This window comes from Halichoerus grypus, chromosome 12 (genome assembly GCF_964656455.1).
Source record: "Halichoerus grypus chromosome 12, mHalGry1.hap1.1, whole genome shotgun sequence".
NCBI lineage: Eukaryota > Metazoa > Chordata > Mammalia > Carnivora > Phocidae > Halichoerus > Halichoerus grypus.
Genome location: NC_135723.1, coordinates 44,858,118 through 44,871,180, shown reverse-complemented (window position 1 = coordinate 44,871,180; position 13,063 = coordinate 44,858,118). Strand labels below are relative to the sequence as shown.

The 13,063-nt window shown below is 37.0% G+C and overlaps 1 protein-coding gene across 1 annotated transcript in view; it reads left to right on the top strand.

The window, feature by feature from the left end:
• The window catches only part of THSD7A (thrombospondin type 1 domain containing 7A), a 436,418-nt gene that overhangs the window by 358,508 nt on the left and 64,847 nt on the right, over nt 1-13,063 (top strand). Inside the window, exons 12-13 of the mRNA XM_078059314.1 lie at nt 9,713-9,907; nt 11,559-11,822. Coding sequence (XP_077915440.1) covers nt 9,713-9,907; nt 11,559-11,822 — 459 coding nt within the window. The remainder of the gene's footprint in view (nt 1-9,712; nt 9,908-11,558; nt 11,823-13,063) is intronic.

Genomic DNA, 13,063 nt, shown 5'->3' with positions numbered 1-13,063 from the left:
TATTGTGCATTAGAGATAATGGCACGGGAGCCAACTGGGAATATCCAGGTATGCATTGAAATGTAGAAATGTCACTCTAGAGATAGCTTAGGACAGCAGATAGAAATTTGGGTAACATTTCCATAAAAGGATTTGATGAAGCCATAGGATTTGATGAAGCTGCAGATCTCTACAGTATATTATAATAAGAGGAAAGGTGGTTATTGTATTTTCCCATTAATGGGTTCCTTTTTTCTCCAACCTGTCTGCATTTGTATAATCTTTAAGCATTTCTTTTTACGTAAAGAACATGGCATTAGCTTTAAATTACTATTCCCTTGCTTGGATTGGAACTGACACCATATGAACTAAAATATGAGATTGCTAACTTCACCACTGTATGATTGTGAAGATAAAAATGTTTTATCGCATGGCTTTTCTCAAACTCTTGGTCTAGACCAGCTGTCAGCAAACAGTGGCCTGTGCACCCAATCTCTCCCACAGCCTGGGTATTTTTTTGTTTGTTTTTGTTGTTGTTCTATTTTTTGCATCTAAAGATTTATTGGAACACAGGTGCACCCATTTCTTTACCTATGGCCTATGGCTGCTTCCGTGAGAATGAGGCAAAGTTGAGCAGGTTGTTTCAGAAACCGTATGACCCACAGAGCCAAAAATATTTACTGTCTAGTCCTTTACAGAAAAAGTTTGCTGAGCCCTGATCTAAACTCTGAAGCCAAGTAATCAATAATAGAGTTACAACTTCTAATAGTACTGAGTAGTCATTACTCAGTAGGATCAGAGAACCCCTGAAGTTCATCTGGTCACTTGGGAAGAATTTTTTCCATTCAATTCAACATTAAAGGAACTATTTTAGTTATAAGAGCAGTGGACTTTAAACACTGTCACAGGAGTAAAATATACACCTTTAGGATGAAATTGCAGCATTCTTTTGGGGAAGGGGTGAGAAATAAAACTTTGACTCTAAAACTTTATTAGTAAAAAATTTTTTAAAAAAGAGTTAAAGGTGAAAGCAGATAATACATGGGATATGGAAGACAAGCGAGAAGACCCTCATAATTCCCCTGTCTAGAAGCTGATAAACATACCTGAGAACTGGACAGAAAGAGTTCATTTACTAAGTATGCATAGAAAGGACACAATGTGCGTGTCCCATATAGTATGCACCACTCAGCAGAACACTTCCAAGGTCACTTGTTATGATTCAGATTTTCTCAAGTGACTTGAACCTTGCACAGGAGTAGAACAATAGAACTCTAAATTCTCTTTTACCAGCTTACTTGCCAACCGTCCTGAGTCTCCTTTTTTCCAGTCACCTACACCTACTTTTAGCCAACTGTTAACAATAAAGTGGCCATTATGGACAGACTTTCATTTTTGCTATTAATAGCGTAATTGTTCCAATTGTAGGAATTATCTATGTTGATACACTGCAAAGGATTTGGGAAGCAATTACATTGCCAGAGTCTCTTTAACAAGTGACTGTCACCGCTTACCATCCCAGCATCAACACTCACTATAACGCAAATTAGTGAGAATCAGCCTTACTCAGAAATGAGTTAGAATGACACGGATGGAAGAATATAGGAAGATTCTACTCCAATCAAGTAAATGCATTCTTGACCAAAGCTACGTCCTCTGTATTTCAGAACTATGTGAAAATGCTTTCAGAAGTATTACATCAGAACATAAGAGCTTTAAAAGAAAATTGATATGTTCTGAAACTTTGAACATGTTTATTTATGACCCAATCCCATTACATTTTAAAGGAAAAGTAAAATAATGGTGAGGGGAAATTTTGTATCAAGCATTCCCAGAATCACATAATTTTTGCCCAGTCTTCTCTAAATTGAATTGGCTACTCTGCTACAAAACAGTATGTTTTCCTTAAGTTTATCAGGTGTATCTATAAAAAAAATTAGAAATCCTCTAGAAAATAAGTGCTTAAAACTTTGTGTTGACTTGTGCATCAGTCTTCTTAGGCTGCCTTAACAAAACGCTATAGACTGGGTGACTTAAACAGAAAAATTTATATCTCACAAGTCTGGAGGCTGGAAAGTCCAAATCAAGCTGCCGGCCAATTCAGCTTCTGGTAAGATCTCTCTTTCTGACTTGCAGATGATTGTTTTCTTGCTATGTCCTCACATGGCAGAGAGAGGGAGAGAGCAAGCTCTCTGGTCTATCCTTCTAAACGTATTAACCTCATCATGAGGACCCCACCCTCATGACCTCATCTCTGCCTGATTACTTCCTGAAAGCTACATCTCCAAATGCTATCACATTGGAGGTTCGCACCTCCAGGGACACAGTTTAGTCCATAGCAATAACGAAGGGCCAGTGTCTTGAACAAAAAATCCCTATTCCACTGTACACAGCTGTAAGCTTGTGGATACTAGCTCTCTCAGAAAGCTGTGAGAACAGGTTAATGCCAGTCCCTAAAAGCCAGTTCAAACTTCCTGAATATCATTCAGGGCAATGCATTCTTTCATAAAACAAGTATTTGTTGAATACATGTCACATGTCGCCTCTTGCCTACATGGCGGTGGGCCCAGACTGTCAAGAGAAAAAGTATATAATAAATAGTTTTCACTTATTTCTTAGGGTGGGTAATATTCTATGGGTATACATGATTCAGATTTTAAGCATATTAGTAATACATTAGTAATGTGTATATACAATAACCACTAAAGAATTAAAAGATAAAAAGAGGTAACCACTGATAGGGCATAGTGACAGAGGAAATGACATTTAAATCTAGTATGACAAAAGCAAAAAGGCACAAAATAAAATCTGTACATGTAGGGAACAGGGCATTGAGCAGTTTGCCTGTAGATCCTGTGAGTGAGTTGGAGGCAAAGGGCCACGCTCAGGAGGATTGGAGTACGGAAGGGGGGCCAGGAGAGGAGGAGAGGGAGAAGGAATATTGTTGCAATAGGAAATTAGACACAGCGAAGAATTTTAGCAAGGCTTTGGATATTGAGAATGGTATGGTCCAAGAAATTTTATGCAGTGGTATAAGAAATAAAGAAAGGGGAGCTATTTTAAAGAAAGAATTGACCAGATTTGGCAACTTTAATACTGGAATCATTCTTAAATGTTATAGGGAAATTTTAGAGGGCCTTTGAAAAAGACCTCTTTCCTATGATATTGTCAATAAAAGAAATGGAAATAACATGAAATTACTTTCACATTCTATTTAATTTTTAGGTGAACAGACACTTATATTGGCTTCATACTGTTTGAGTCACTTGTATATAAACTTTTAATAGAACAGTAATTTCTACTGTCTTTTCTCTCTGATCACATGTCTACAGTTTGGATGGCATTTAGAAGGCTAACTTATGGCATATGAGTCAGTGACTATATCATTGAAACCTGGCCATAATAGCTACAGCTAGACTTACCATTAGAGTTGTATTCAAAATTAAATGCATAGCTCATAATAATGACAATTTTGGATAATTTACTTATTTTTTTCTCTCTGTCTGCCCTAAGGGGCAATGTCAGTCACTACTTCTTAAAATGTATATGTATTATTCCAGTGTTTATTACCTTATGACACATTTATACCACGAGTATGATGTAAATGTATCATAGGTTAGATGCTGAGTTTCATAAAATAACTTCAGAGTTTGCTCTTCAAACTCCCTGTTGATCTTCATACTGTCTCCTGCCAAGTGTACTTCCTGAGAATTAGATGGATCTATGGTTAATAATTGCCAGGGTCAACGCTGCCTATCCTAATCCCCCATCCCCTCTGTATCCTTGCCGGCCAAAGAATGTCCGTTATAATGTTGACCTGTCACTAAGATCTGATATCAGTCTCCTTATGTGGAAGCCAGTATGATTCAGATGTATTCTCAAATAGATTGCAAAAAAAGAAAAAAAAAACTTTTAATAATATGCTTCATATGGCAGGGACCCTCCTGGTCCCAGAAGTACTCACCCTGCATCATCTGTTGGTTAAAAAGTTTATAAAAGGAAAGTCTAGGGGGGAAAAGAAAGTTCTAATTCTCCTTCTACCAGAATTAATCTAAATGATGTGAAATATAAGTATTTAACTATAATTTATGCAGTTATTTGTGTGTGTGTGAGCAAATATGCTTAAATCTTGTGCCTAAATTAAGTGGCTTAATCTCTATTGATGCCCTTGGCATCATTCCTTTACTTAAACTCTGGCCCACTTTGTTCTTTTTAAAAGATTGCAGTTTGGAAGCATTATCAAGGTTAGGCCCAGAATATCTGGGTTAACTTATCTCAGTCATTCACACGAACGTGTTGATTTTCAGAGATTATTATGCAATGAGAAGGAAAAGAATGAAAGTGGAAAAAGAATGAGGTAGGAAAGAGCCACGCTCAACATAACTCAAAGAGCAAAGGAACTTGCTTTAAAGAAATTTTGCAGAGGCATGATTTTAAAACACGTCTTGGCTGATATACATATTAGTTACCACCCAAATTTTTATACATTTACAATGCTACTTTTTAGTTGCAAAGCTATTTTTTAAAAACTTCTAGAATTATTTCTAAATTTAAATGGTTCGCTCTAATTTCCTGTGAATATGAGCATCCGAGGTGATTTGGAGATTTGGGTTTTGTTTTATATCTCTGTGAGGGCCCTGTCATAAAATTATTATTAGCATGTGCTATTTTTGAAATAGCTCATAAAATAAGCTTGACACTGGGCTGTGTCTAGGATGGTTCCTCAGTGATGCAGTTAGTTAGCCCTTCTCTGGTCCCTCGTCCAAGCTTCTCCACTGGGAGCTGATTATTACTTCCTAGTAAGTCCTCATTCAAGGACTTTCACATATATTCATATATTATTAACATCAATGAGACTGGGGAATCATTGGTAACTATTTAGGATCAATAAAAAAAAAAGTGCATTTCTTTCCGTTCTGCCAGAGTTATATTCACAAGTTGTAATTAGAAAGTAATTTGGCAAACTTGTCAGTGAAAATCTCTTCTACACAGAGAAAGCCCGGGATCATTACATCCACCTAGTAAACAACTGGAGCCCTCTTGCATTATTTATGGGTTGGGTCTTATTTCTAAGCACAATTAGGTCTCTTGGTAACTAGCTTTCACTCACATTAAGCTTTTTCTTTTTCATTTCTACATGATTCGTTCTCACTTTTGCCATTTTTTTCATTAACACTATAGGAAAAAATCACTCCTCTAAGCATTCAGTCCACTGAACACATACCCAGACGCTGTTGCTGAGAGGTAAACCATGTTAATATTACTCAACTTAATAAATAATGTCTCAGAGCTCCTTGAACTCTGTTTACATCTAATCCAGCAGCTTTCACTGCACTGGGGCATTGATCTTCTTCTATTTCCTGTAATGAACTTCTATGTGCACATTCTAGATCTAGTCATTTATTTCACTGATTATTCAAACGAAATGACATGGTCTTGCATGCTGAAGGATGATCTGCAGACCGAGAGAACTCCTTTTTCTTTTGTGCATCCTGAATAATAAGGTAGTTTCATTCCTCTTCAAGAAAATGAAGATGAGCAACGGCATTTGGAATTCTATTAGATTTACTTCAGGGCTGCGTTGGTAATGTTCCATTTACATAGTCATATATGCATAACACAGATATCCGTGTCCTTTTAGCTCAAACCAATGTTATCTATTTCCTTTCATTCTAGCAACCTTGATTATTCTCCTCTTTAAAACATAGCTCAAAATTCAACCTACATGAAAACATTCTAAAATTGACTTTACTTATTCAACTGATTAATTTTTTTATTTAAATTTATGGGAAGTTTCAAAGAGACCCCAAAATAGGAAGACTAATATAATGAGCCCTGGTAGTGTGGTCTTCGTTTCTTCAGCTTCAAGTCTTTAGCATGCTGCCATTCTTGGTCATCTGCCACTCCTCACTCACAAGGATTTTGCTGGAATATTTTAAAGCAACTCCCAGATAAAATGTATATCACCCATAAATACCTTATTGTTTTAAATGTAACAATAGTATTACTATAACACTAAACAAAATTAACAATAATTCTTCAATATCATCTATATTTATAACATGTCTAATTTCCCCCCATCGTCTCAAAAATGTCCACAATCAATTTGTTCAAACCAAGGTTCATAAAGGTCTCCGCGTTGCATTTGGTTAGAATATTTGTTGAGTCACTTTTAATCTAACAATTCTAGCTCCCTTTTCCAGAGCATTTATCTGTTGAAGACACTCACTCCCTTACTTATCCTTCCATCATTCCCTCCATGTTGATGAGCTGAGCAGCCTCACCTAATTCAGATGTAACCCACAAGGCAACCACATGGATGTCTCCCCAGACTTTGAGCCTGCTGGAATGACACTGAAATAAAAATTGCTGTGCCTCATATAAGTAAAATAAGATTATAAATAAACAGATACAATCAACGTAAAGTTAAAGAATTTTACCTTAAAGTAATTATTTCGATATTTGCTGACCTCACTAAGAAGCTTTCAGGGTGAATGAAGCAGATGGGCAGCATGGGTTTTGGCCCATCTTGTTCACAAGACCTCAGCCCAAAGGAGAACTTGCGTAATCATCATACACCCTCCACCTGTAAATACAGATACAACTGTCTGGGTATATGTAGCTTTCTGGTGTGCTAGGAAACCATGCTTAGTATGATGCATCTTTTCTACGGTTAAAACCACCCTGTTTTCAGTATCTTAGAAATGACTTTCAAGGTTTATAAAGTTGAGAGACCAGATGGTTTCCTTTCCAAGCATTTATATTTTCCTCACCCTAATAGCAGGAAGTTAGTTTCAGATTGCATTTCTGCACTTGAATTGTTGTGTTTCCTCTAAGTCAGAAGAGAAACAAGTTGAGATGTATGATAAATTTTCAATATATCGTACAATATTGCTGTTGTTACTTGTTTAGATAACATTACATGAGTAATTCATTCAAAGTACACTGTCTAAAATCTCAGATAAGGGCAGCGGAATGCTGCATGGGTTTCTGAGAACAGATATGGGAAATTTACATTTTTTTTCTTTTCCACTAATTGAAATACTTAAGGCATATAGGGAAAAGGGCTTCTACATTTATACAAATAGTATAGATCTGCACAAAATAAACTAGCTTGTTTCTGGAATTGTGTTGTTGGTGGTTTTATTTTATCTTGGTTTTTTGGTGTCATTTAATGTGATGAGAGAGCAATTCTGAAATAACATTTGTAAGAGAACCTTAGAGAGCCTTAATGGAGAACCTAAGGCAATTTCATTTAGCTTCTCAAAAGATTTCTATTCAGGTGTCTGTTTCAGAGAGTCAGATTGGATGAATAGATAAAAGTAGTCTTATTTTAAAGAACCCAGATTTAGTTTTTTTACTTTTTTACTTTTACTATAAACAATGTGATCCCCTTCACAGCCTAGAGTTCTGATATGGTCAAATCTCTTCTTTTCCAAATTAATCATTCTTCAGATTCCTACATATCCTGATAAATAAATCATCTAATATCTCCCTCTTTGTCAGTCCTCCCTCTCGAGCTTCCTTGGGACAACTTTGCCCACAAACTATCAGAGGTTACTAAGTTTACAGTGTTTAAGGAATCAACTCTGCCTCCACGTGGCAGCAGATTGCAAAGTCACATCATTAGCATACCACTTCATGGGGAGTCCTCCAGTACCGATCCAGATCCACGGATAACATTCTGCCAAACTACGTGGATGCTCCTTTGGTTCACTGCTTGTGCAAGGCCCCTTGAGTTCCACTTTTAGAGCTCCCTTAGTTCATCTGCACCTGCTCGGCATTGTTTCCCAACCTTGGCACAGTGCCAGGGTGATGGAGCACCAAGGCACTGGAATGAATCCAAGAATCTTCCATTTTAACAGTATTCCATGTGTTTCTGATGCAAGTGGAAATACATCACCTGCTAGAGCGGTGGTCTTGATCCATTGCTTCATACTTGAATCACCAAGGAGGTTTTAAAAAGATGCTAATGCCCAGGACCCTGTCTTCAACCGATAAATCAGAATGTCAGAGTTTGGCAAGGGTATGGACAGCTCTCAGAAGCTATCTGGGTGATTGCAATCTGCAGCCTGATTTGAGAACCGCCACTAGACCAGTAGGATAAACACAGAGCAGCGGACCTCCTCTCCCGAGTGGTGAAAGTCTCTTCGGGGCACTTGTAGCTGCCTCCTGTCACAGAACTTTCATAACCGCCACCACTGTTCATTCTACCGGGTTTTCATATATTTAAAATTCAGGGACCCCTGTGTCCTCTTCATACAAATTGGCCCTTTCAGTGTTGTGCACATTAAATGAAGCGGTATCTTTAGCTAAAAACTAGATGAATACTGACCTACATTTTCACAGTTAGCTAACTTTTCCTGCACCAGTTGTGACAAGTTGTATTCACCTACACAGAGAAAGTCTTCCCTTGTGAAAACTGTTACATCCTTTTAGACACCCCATCACACAGCCCTACTACTAGATGTTAAGTTTTACTATACAGATCTGGAGAGTGTTATCTAACCTGGGACCCTAGGTGCCCTAACTATAACTTAGGATCAAAATGTCAGGCTCCTTCACCTTAGTTTCATGATGAATAGAATCCTGAGTGGGAAAGAGATCAAGTTCCAGCCTAGGTCATAAACCTGAAAGGGCCACGTAAATCAGTCTGACTGGGGCCATGTAAGCTAGTTCAAGGAAGACACTTTTAGGACCAAGGAAGACACTTTTAGGACCAAGGTCTAAATGTTTTGTCTTCTTCCTCAATAAGTGAATAAATTATTTTTAAAACCATGGGAAAAAATGACAGAAAAAGGGGACTTTAGAACATCACTTGCTCTTTTTCTTTGAGTCTTGATACCTTAAAGTAATTTTATGACTATGTTCAATAAGCAATAAAAATATGACATGAGTTTTAAAAATCCAGTAGAACAATATCTTGGGGGAAATCATATGTATGAATTAAAATTATTTGATCATTTCTTAGAGCCCATATGTAATTGTGGAAATGTCAATTATGATATGATAAAGATTGCTAGAAGTTTTTGCTTTTATTTTTAAATTCATGGTTGATATTTGTGCATGTGAAGAACTTGTAGACAGCTGAATGGGTGACTTTGACACAGCCCCCCTCCCCCATTAACCACTCCAAAGCCATCCCAACAAACTTCCAATGTAGTAAAATAACATGCTTTCCATGCAAATGCAGTTACAAGATGGTTTCCATAAGCATCCCCTCCTCACCCAAACCTTCCAATTTGCTGGCACTAAGACCCTTCTATATAGAAATCCTAGAGCAGCCAATGATATATAAATAGTATTAGAGGTATGTGGTGTCTCCCAGCACCTCTGTGAATAGTCTATGTTCAGCATAAACTATTATCAGAACCCATGTGTTGTCTCTTAAATAATTAATTTCTAAATAAGGACTTGAAATCCTTAATAGCATGTAATAAAAACTGCTAAATACTGTGTGTGTGTGTGTGTGTGTGTGTGTGCACGCCCACGCACTTTTCTGTGTCACATAAACCACTGAGGGTTATCTGTTATTTTAAAAAACCTACAGGATCAATTTAATGACTACTGTGATTATTAGAAACACTCCTCCCAGATTTCTGCTGCAAATAAGGAATTAAAAGAGGATTCCTCTGACTGCGTAAGAAAATGTTAGGTTAATTCCAAAATTGTGGATTCAATAATTATAGACATTCAAGTTTGTTTTAAACAGCTCTCTATGCTTTTCCTTTAGCTATTACTTGTCGAAAGCAAGATGGAGGACCGGCTGGCATCCATGAATGCCTTTGGTATGCAGGCCCTGTTCCAGCCCTCACCCAGGCCTGCCAGATCCCCTGCCAAGATGACTGTCAGTTTACCAGCTGGTCCAAGTTTTCATCATGCAACGGAGACTGTGGTGCAGTTAGGACCAGAAAGCGCACTATTGTTGGTAAGAATAATTGGGATGTGAAAGCCAACACTGTCAACTTAGAAAACACATTAAAAGTTAGACCAAGAGAGTTATGACAATGTGTTTGGAAAACACATACACATGTCTTATTGCTGCTGGTATACGCCAGTGGATTCGTATGTGTATTTTAATATAAGTTGTCCGTGACAGACGTGCTATGTACTTTTAGTAGAAGGGAAGAATAACCTTGAAAATTGAGCTGGCTCCCTATACAATAGGTAGATTATTTTTTTTTTTGGTTTAAACATACACTTCTGGTGGATTGCCTACGGACCGTGAGGTGTTTGGAGAACAAAAGGAAAGGTTACCGCTCATTTTCTTAACCCATTCTCGCTGTCACAGCCTCAGATTATTCTTCATACCTTAGAAGAGGAATATGACACTAGTTTTGTATCTGAAAACTGCGTTTTAAAAGGCAGTCACAATGACAAAAGCGGGGATATAATGAGCGAGAACGGGAGCTATCATACCGAACTAAACCTAGTGCATTCAAAAGTATTGTCAATGGCAAAAAGAAACCTAAAAAAAAAATAGCCAGTAGACTATTCCGAATTTACAAGTTATAAAATGAACCACTTGTCATAATGAAGTCTGTTGAAAACTATATAAGGCACATTCTGAAAGTTAGAAATAAATATATGTAAAACATATGCAATTAACTGTGTATGATATAACTAATAGTATTATAATATATGATATATAGCATAATAAATAGATAATAGAAATGTGATTCAATTGAAATAATGACATATTATTTTCAAGCACATATTACTGTTCGTTTTTTATTTTAAAAGGAAATTTATTTAGATTTATATGCAGACCATTCCTAGTACTTTTTTCTGACACTAAATAGCTTCACTGTTAATATTACTTACTACAGTAACCACCAAGTGTGTCAAAATGATGACTCTTCAGAAATAATGAAAGATGCAAAGTCATAATCAGAAAAGTAAATAGAGGGGGTGCCTGGGTGGCTCAGTCATTAAGCATCTGCCTTGGGCTCAGGTCATGATCCCGGGGTCCTGGGATCGAGCCCCGCATCAGGCTTCCTGCTCAGCGGGGAGTCTGCTTCTCCCTCTCCCACTCTCCCTGCTTGTGTTCCCTCTCTCTCGTTCTGTCAAATAAATAAAATAAAATCTTAAAAAAAAAAAAGTTAACAAAAGAAAATATAAAAATCTCATTTTCTGAATTGTAATCCTCTATAACCATGCCATCTATTTGGAATTAACTAAAGCTGTACAGTCCAGTACAGAGGCTCTCTCCATTTCATATTTTTGCACATGTTATAAAGGAGAGATTTATGCAATTACCTTAAATTCCCCTATTCAGTGAAAGCACGTGATCATTGGAAAGTGTTTCAATCATTCGAAGAGTATAAAATTCAGCAAAACAGTGAATGCCTTTTGCAAATGGTGATTTTAAAATGAGAAAATAAGAAAAATTTCACTATTGCAAGGCACCCAGTACTAATAAGAGCCTTCAGAGAAAGCACTGTGGAGTGAGAAAATAGTATTCATTGTAAGCTGCTGTTGACTATGGTTAAAAATGGAGAAAGGAAGTTTAGGAAAGGAGGAAAATTAGGGATGCTTGAAATGAATAACGATATTTTCCAACTTAAATTTCTCCACAGGAAAAAGTAAAAAGAAGGAAAAATGTAAAAATTCTCATTTGTACCCCCTGATTGAGACTCAGTACTGTCCTTGTGACAAGTATAATGCACAGCCTGTGGGGAACTGGTCAGACTGCATTTTACCAGAGGGGAAAGTGGAAGCGTTGCTGGGAGTGAAAACACAAGGCGATACCAAGGAATGTGGTCAAGGATATCGTTACCAAGCAATGGCATGCTACGACCAAAATGGCAGGCTCGTGGAAACATCCAGATGTAACAGCCATGGTAATCCAATTTTTCTTCCGTCTTATATGTTTGCTATCTTTGGGGGTGGAGGTTAAATGAACATGGATCAGAATGGAGGGAAATGAAGGTTTACAGATTGTGCTCTAAATGGAACATTTTGGGGGCACCATACAGGACATTTGGAGGCATTTGTCTTGTCCAGAAGTTGGCAACTAAGTCCCAAAGTTGGTGGCAAGAAAGCCTTACAGGTAGACAAAAATGGTACCAGAAATTTCCCTTGGTCCTGATCAAGAGTCTGTCGAATAGGCCCAACAGTGCCCCACAAGAGAGGGAGGGGGAGAGGACATTTGAATTTAATCTGAAAATAAAGTTAAAACGAGAGTCTTATAATAACCAAACTGGCAAAATTTGAAATATGCTTGAAATGTCATTTAAGTGGCAGCAAAGAAAGACTGAAAGTCGTAACTGGTGAAAACTCAAAGATCTCTTGTTTATTCCTCATTGTGTTGAGATTAGCCAAAAAAAAAAAAAGGTGGGGGAAGAAGAAAAGAAAAAAAGAAAAGAAAAATGTACATACTCTTAGTTAACTGTGCCCATTTTAGTTTTCTAAACCAAACACAGTGATAATAATTAAATTGCCAGAAGTTTGTGAAGAGTGGCCATCTTTGATCAGAGTACGTTGTAAACTCTTTGGTTCTAAATCTTAATATAGTAGTCTTTAAGCAATATTTTCCATTATTCTTTTATTTTAATACATCTGTCTTTTTGTATTGGACTGAGATTAGTTTACAGTAGGTCAGCCTGAATCATAGATGCCATAGCAGTTACCCTCCAACCTTGCTGAAATAGCTTCTGCTGTTGGAACAACGCTCCTCCAATTTTATTATATGGTTCAGAAAACAATATGCACTAATAGGACTGTCTCTATTTATAAACCATCAAAGTACCATCAGTGACACATTTACTGGAATCTCTTAAATTTTCCCCCACAAGAAGTTTCCAAAATTCATTTCCCTTTTTTTCACCTTATCTCATAATTCCTCTTTTATCAAAGTCTAGTGAAAATAGCCCCAAAGACTCCATAATATTGAAGCTCTAGATATAAGTATTTTTCAGGTTAATATATTCAGGTTACTGCATTCCTAACTTAAATATAGTCAATGCATTTAGAACAATAACTACAAAAAAAAAGAATTTAATATTTATAATAGATGTGCTTTGAGAAACAGGTGTAAGGGTAACTGAATATTTTATTCTCTGTATCAATAACATCAGTGCTA